At 38.1% G+C, this 7,554-nt stretch overlaps 1 protein-coding gene across 1 annotated transcript in view; it reads left to right on the top strand.

The window, feature by feature from the left end:
- The window catches only part of MTR (5-methyltetrahydrofolate-homocysteine methyltransferase), a 78,706-nt gene that overhangs the window by 11,001 nt on the left and 60,151 nt on the right, over window positions 1-7,554 (top strand). The window contains exons 4-8 of the mRNA XM_015819027.1: window positions 241-310; window positions 1,858-1,950; window positions 2,367-2,473; window positions 3,349-3,408; window positions 5,146-5,240. Coding sequence (XP_015674513.1) covers window positions 241-310; window positions 1,858-1,950; window positions 2,367-2,473; window positions 3,349-3,408; window positions 5,146-5,240 — 425 coding nt within the window. The remainder of the gene's footprint in view (window positions 1-240; window positions 311-1,857; window positions 1,951-2,366; window positions 2,474-3,348; window positions 3,409-5,145; window positions 5,241-7,554) is intronic.

Here is a 7,554-nt window from a genome sequence, read left to right as displayed (position 1 = left end):
CTGTAAACATTTGTTTACAGTGAACTGGCATAATCTCTGTTCCGTTTCATTGTGGCTTTGGTGCGTTTTGGCTCCTAAGATTAGTTCCTGCCAGTTGGTCCTCCTACAATCTGAAGACTGTTAAGGAGCCTCTGTATGAGATCTTTTGACTGCAAAATTATAATGGAGAGTTCAGTGCAGCGCAAAGGAAGATTATTAATTTTTTTTGTATCTACCGTTTACCCCCCAATCTGTTATTAGGCTTATCGGTTAAATAAAATATCAGCCCAGATAGCTCGAAAAGCAGCTGATGATGTTACTGCAGAGACGGGTGAGTAATTTGACACACTGATATGCATTTGTATCCTGAGTTATCTAGGCTTGCTAATGTGGTTTTGGCTGTGGTTTAAATCACATTACAATTTTCCTTCGATGAAGAGTGAAAAATACATAAGAGTCCTTAGAGCAGTATTGCCTAATTTGCTGAGATATAATTACCTGAATTTTAGCAGCACTTTTTAATTTTTGTATTTTTACCAATAACCATTTTAAGTAGTTTTTGATATTTTGAGTCTACCTTTCTTTATTTTTATGCCAAGCTGAATTTTCTGATGGCTTTTAGTATTGTGTGAAATTATAAATGCCAGTTTGTGGAGCAAATATGTAATATGATAATTAGAAGGCTGCTGCATTCTGAACCAATTGAAGCTCTTCAAGGCTAGCTTGAAGGCCTTTCTGGTCATGGTGATATCTGCTCTTCACACAGAAGCTGTGAGTCCAGGAGAACCTCCAAATTGCTTATATGATTCTAGGCAACTCCACCTAGAACTAAATATGGAAAATGACCAGATCCATAAAATCTAAAGCCACTCTCTCTTGCTAGATTCACCTGAAGTATATTCTTCCCCATTCAGACCCCCCCCCAACATGCTTGCTATGAGTATAGAGCAGCAGTCCTCAACCTTTCCCGCTTGGCAGCCCAGTGGGGGGGGAAGAGGAGATGGTTTTGTGTGAGTTGTAGGCATGCACATGAGCGCGTGCAGCTCTTGCAAATAGAGCTTCACTCGTGAGCGTGAGCGCCCTCCACTCTCGCAAATGGAACTTCGCGTGTGAGCCCGAGTGCCCATTGCTCGCACAAATGGAGCTGCGCATGTGCTCATCTGTCACTTGAGCGGCCCGATTTGAAATGAGCCCTGGCCCAGTAGGTGGGCCACAGCCTGGGGGTTGGGGACCTCTGGTATAGATAGAAATATTGCTGCTATGAGAGAGCAGTAATTTGGAATGGGAACAGTATCAAAATAGGTGAAGTCTTAACCCAAAGTAAGTACGATCTCCATGTTTAAGTGTGAAGTCAACATTTTTTTTACGTTTTTCCTGCTTTTGCGCTTTTCTTCTTAAAATGGTGACATTTGGACTTTCCTTCTTAAAATGGTGATAGGTTTATTTTAGGATTATGCTATTCTTTTCATAGGCTTCCTATTGCAAAAACGGTAGGAAATAAAAAAACTGGCAGTACCATTTTAAGAGCTAAAAAAAGAAGTTCAGTGGACACTTGCAATTCTGAGGTCACAGTTTGCCCATACCTATCTTTGATGTTTACTTCAGGATCTTGTTCATTTATAACCTAAAACAATGGTCATTATTATAGTACATGAAGATCGGTAGAAATAGACTGTTGCACTCAAAAGTGGTCTCTCTAGCAAGACATTTTTTGGCAGAATGGATCATCTAATCTCTGGAAGGCAGTCATGGTTTTTCATTGCAACATACAAATGAAGACCATAAGATCAGATATTGTCTGATATTTTGCATTTCTTTGTCGTACAGTCCAAAGTTCGTCATTTAAATATTATGTTTGTGCTTTTCTCCTTTGTTAAGGAAGTAAAAGATACGTTGCTGGGGCAATGGGCCCCACAAACAAGACCCTTTCTGTTTCCCCATCAGTGGAAAGTCCTGATTATCGGAATGTTAGTAAGTATTTCCATTGATAATCTTAAAACTGAAAATGATTTATTAATTTGGTTTTACCTGCTTCTGTCAGTTTAGTTCTAATTGCAGTTCTGCCATATTGACTCAAAACATTCGACAGTTTTAAAGATTTTCTCACTTTGAATTTTATTTCATGTTTGGTTACAGTTAATAAATTCATAATTAGTGACACATTAAAAGAGCCCCAGGTATGTTTAAGTAGTCAAGCAAACATTTAGTAATATATGATAGCCCAGCTGTCAGCCCAGCTGTCACATATCATCTCAACAATAAGGAATTACAATGGAGGTTTATCTTCAGTCATATCTAGCAGGTATGAAGCATGTGAGAACCACCTTTCCAGCTGAGACTGGAAAGTGCATTTTTCATTGTTGTAACTATTTGTTGCTGTGTTTTAGCTTTTGATGAATTGGTAGATGCCTACACTGAACAAGCCAAAGGTCTTTTAGATGGTGGAGCAGATATCATGCTGGTTGAAACCATATTTGATACAGCCAATGCCAAGGTGAGTTTTTAAGTAGAATTTTGGCAGTTCATAATGATAATGCCCATTCCCAATAATATGTGAAAAGGAAGTCATATGCATATGCTAATAATAGGCGGGCTGTGCTGGCAGATAATCCTTTTATTTACTGTAAAATGAGAGGTTGGCTTCCCTTTAAGAGCAACTAAAGTTTGGGGTACTGTTGTCCTATAGTTGATGATGTCAGCAATTCAGATTTGGAAATCTGTGTCATGAGATTTCTTTTTTAAAAAAAATTACTTTTCCCTTAACTAAAAGAAATCTTAGAAATGCAACGAGAAAAAGGGACACAATTATCTTTATCTGTTTTCTGGAATTCTTGTACAAAGTTAAGACTGTAAAGTGAAGCAAATAGAGGGAAACCTGAATCTTTAGTTTGCAGAAGAGATATAGTTTATAACGTGGGACATACCTTGACCTTTCTTCTCTGAGCCTTGAAGATCTCTGTAAAGTTCATACTCCTGACTGAAGCTTAAATTTGGGATTAAAATAAAGTCTGGGATATATTGCACATTTTTTAATGTGTACCAATGTGTTCTCTGCACGGTGCTCAGTTGAGTTGAGGTCTTATTAAGGCATCTGACCCAATTCAGTTTCTGTGTGGACTCTCAGGCTCTATTCTGCAATAAATCCTGCAATGGAAGATACAAGTCAGTCTCTTTCTTGTGATTACAAACGTCCAGCAGGCTCACTGTGGTTTGCATATTTTACTTGACTGTCTGTATGCATGTTTTGGAACAGGGTTGAGTTGTACACTTTCATTAGTGGTAATTTGTCCCCTTTCTCTTCCATATCTATGAAATGAGAATTTCCTAGAGTAAGGGAAATTAATTTACTGTGGTATTTTCATTGGACAGGCAGCTCTCTTTGCTCTCCAAAAGTTATTTGAAGAAGAATATGAACCGAGACCCTTGTTTGTGAGTACATTCTAATTAAACTTAGAATTATCCAGTTTTTCTGAAAAAGAGTACCGGTACATTCCCTTTTTCCTACAGTAGCTAACACAATCAAGAACACCGTTGTGTGTTAGCTTGCTCTTTCCAATATGTGCTTTATAGCTTTCTAATGATAATGAATGAATGACCTGCCACACATAGCAGTCTGAAAATGTCCCCTCAATAATATTACCAGTGTGCCAAATTATAAGAATCTTGCCTGGCCTGCTAATTATTTTCCCTTGGAAGATGTCAGCCTTAAGTCTGAGTAATTTTCACACTAAGTTATGGCTTCATTAGCTGATAAAGCTGAACTGTGGGCTCAGCAACTGTAATATGTGGCATATTTTGTTTGTGTGCTTTTACATGTTCAAAAATATTTTAATTCCTGTCCAGAGTCTCTGCACGCTAAAAATACAAATAAATAATATTATTGCTCAGTGTGCAGTTCTGTGCTCTTAACTCAGAGGGTAGCTGCTGCTGAGTCTTGGAATGCGCCTTTTCTTCTCAGCTGCTTCCTTTATGTTTGCTGTTTTAAATGTGCTGAGTTCCAGCTGGGAACTTCAATAGTAGCCGAAAGCTTCCTAAATCTTATTGATAGTTTCCTGTTCTCCACTGCTCCATATAGATAGCAGGCAGCACCTCTTTCTCCTGCTGGGAGCAGCCAGTGTGCCTGGTACGAGAGCGGATACTTGGATGTTTTTTATGAGATAGTTACATTCCAGCTGCCCTTGATTGACCAGTGTGCTGTAGGAGAGGATTGCCATAATGCCAATAAATTGTCCTAGGCACTGAAGCTGGGAGATGATAATCCCATCAGGGAACATCCGTCATTGATTAAAGGAGGGACAGTGCCAAGAGCCTGTACATATTTAACATATATATTCTCCACAGGCTCTTGGCACTTGATCCCCAAATTATTTTGCTGACATGAGGACATTTATTGCATAAAGATAGCAAGGAAAACCAATCATTTTGCTTTTATAAGCTTGTGGTATTTTTAGGGCACAACAGGTAAGCTTAATGGAGAAGAACTTGATATGTACAATAATTCAGAGGATAGTCTGTTGAACTGGTATTGTTGCTACTTTTGGTTCTGCTATATGTTATTGTTTCCATAGATATCTTAACTGGTTTTCATAGGTGTTTTTTTGGGTAATGAGAACATATACACTGAATACCAGATTAGAAATATAACCCCAATTAAAAAAGACCTGCAGTGTTCGGAAGAAATGTCTAGTTTCATCAGGCATAATAAAAGATAGATGAGGAGAAAGACTTATTTCATACTGCTATAGAAAATGGACTTTTTTCCCCAAAAAACCCTATCCTATTTGAGCAAAATCACTAAAATTCAACTGGGTTTTGAGTATTGAATACAGATAAAAAATTTATCCTGTGCTTTTTGGATAGATCGGCCCTCCCCAGTCAGTTCCCTTTGAGGTGAACTGAAATTTCAGCCCAGGAGTGGCTGGGGTTTGTGGATATTGTAGTCCCCCCAATGCATGGAAGGAATCTGGATATTGTAGTCCCCAAATGCATGGAAGGGATTTGAAGAAATTTGCTATAGAAAAAGAAGCTACTCACTTCCAGACCAATTTTGTGGCAAGTCAGATGTTTTTAACAAGCATTAAAGTTAATTTCACTCTAGCATATATTATTGCACTGTTTTTAACGTTGCTACTTTGTCTACCTCCCTACTGCCCTTGTGGTTTACAGGTATCAGGGACCATTGTTGATAAAAGTGGCCGTACTCTCTCTGGACAGACTGGGGAAGCATTTGTGATCAGCATATCTCACAGCCAGCCACTTTGGTGAGAAAACAGACACCCTGGATTTGCTTTACAATAAGCTTTGCAGCTGCAATAGATTTTGCTAAAAGAGATTCCACAATAAGGAGCTTGCACAGTTGTTAATTTCTGCCATTGCTCAGATTACTCACCATCTAACATCACTGGCTGTTTTCAGAGAAATCATTAATTTCAAAGGATGCATTTCTCCATAGGAAAATGCAGCCAATTATCTGAAGAAATCAAATCCTGCCAGGCCTCTCTCCTAGTATGGTTTCTTGACTGCTGGAAAGGGATTGGCATACACACACACTCCCCAAATTGTTTTGTAAGTGCTCAGGGCCAATATATCAACTTTCTATCCACTTGTGTAATTGTGATTTGCTTGTTGATGTTCTTCCTTGTCCCCTATAGTTTGTGCATTGGATATGATTCCAAATAGACCTGCAGTTTTCCTCCTTCAGTTTTTGCCTACAGCTTGAAAATAGTTAATAAATACTGCCAAGCAGATGAGTACTTTAGGTTTATCAGCTGAAGAAATTAGAACAGCTGCTTTGTTTGTCCCCAGTTGACAAAATTTGTCACATTTGGTAAAGTTTGGAAATGCTTGATGCTGAAGCTCTACTGCAGTTAATTCATCTCATTACACAGATGCAATGCAGCAGTTACAGGCTGAAGTCTATTCTTCCTCTCTGTTTTTGTGTCTTGGGGAAATGACTGATCAAAAAGGAGCAAGCAAGAAGAATAGAAAATCTGTACAGGGAGGTCAACAAATGAGGCTGGTAGGAAGATAGATGGAATACTGTAACGAGGCAAAGCACCTAAAGTGAAAAAGGAGCTCTGACTGGCGAGTTAAAAAGTGTAAAAGCTAATAAATTGGTCATGATTTCACAGAATTAAATGGAATTAATTTATTTATGGATTGATAAGGAAGGCATCTTTGGCCGTACTTTATCCTGGCTGCAAGTCTTGTTGAATAATGGGTCAGTAAGACATAAGCCAGCTTATTTATACTATTTGAATGACTTGCAGCCGTGTAGCCTTGCTATTTCCGATTCTATCATTACATGTCTTTGTGCAGCAGTGCAGAGATAATTGATCTTTTATACAATTAGTTGGTGTTGGCCAGTTTTATAATAACTCCAGTTTGTTTTTAAAATGTTAGCTATTTGGATATGGATCATGTAGAAAAAAAGTAAGAAATGTGGAATTATGCATATATTTAAGGATATATATATATATACAAATGAAGTTTGGACAGCTTTTTAATTATTTTATAATAGTTTGGGTGGCATCCTTTGGAAGAAGAAACTTCTCAGTTATTTCCTCTAGCCAGTTAGGAGTCTATTCTTGCTTTTGAAAGCGTTCCATCATTTTTGCTTGCAAATCTCTTCTAGCTTAGAAGTACTCTTATATCCCCCTGGGTACGATTTCACGTTTGAGATTTCGCAGCACTGTTCAAGTCTGGGGTCAATGAACGCCGATGAAAAGCCATTACTTTTTCTGTTATATATACTTCATGGTTGATTGAAAGTATGTATCAGATTGTTATCTTGCTAGAATCTGATCTCTTTTCAGCTTCAGTTTCTTTCCTGCTTGTAGAATAATAATTTCTAGGATATATTGAATCTATTCTACTTGTCTTATGATACTCTTGGGCTGCTACAGATCTCCAGTGCATAATAGAATGTTCCTTGTGCTTAATTATTCTCTTTTGATTGTGACAGCTGTCCTAGGTGGTTTATTGTACAGGCAGTCCTTGCTGAACAATTAATATTGGGACTAGCAATTCCATTGCTAAGCAACATGGTCGTTAAATGAAACATTACATAACCATGATGGACTTATGATCTCACCTCTACCACATTTGCTAAGCCAGTTGCCTATGGTCATTAAGTGAAATATCACATGACCATGATGTGAGATTTTACTGCCAGCTTCTCCATCGTTGGAAGCAGGCTGTGAAGTGCACAAATAGAAGTAACATGACCACAAGACAGTAGTCATAAATACCTGCTGATTGCAAATTGCCTGAATCTTGATCACCTGACCATGGGATGCTACAATAGTCATAAATGCAACAACTGATTGTAAAGTTACTTGTTCAGCACCATGGTAACTTTGGTTGCAACACAGGACTTTGATTTGATTTTGATTTTATTAAATTTATACCCCGCCCTTCTCCCGGAGGACTCAGGGCGGCTTACAGCCAGTTTAAAACAATGATACAATACAATACAAAATTTAAAAATGATTAAAAATAAATATTCAAATTTGGCCGCTTCTACTAAAAATTTGATTAAAACCAATTTAAAATACCCCTAGGCCAGTCCTGCCC

This window comes from Protobothrops mucrosquamatus, unplaced genomic scaffold, assembly GCF_001527695.2.
Source record: "Protobothrops mucrosquamatus isolate PMUCROS unplaced genomic scaffold, P.Mucros_1.0 scaffold850, whole genome shotgun sequence".
Lineage (NCBI taxonomy): Eukaryota > Metazoa > Chordata > Lepidosauria > Squamata > Viperidae > Protobothrops > Protobothrops mucrosquamatus.
Note: the sequence above shows the minus strand (reverse complement) of the source record. Positions and strands in the feature narration are given on the sequence as shown.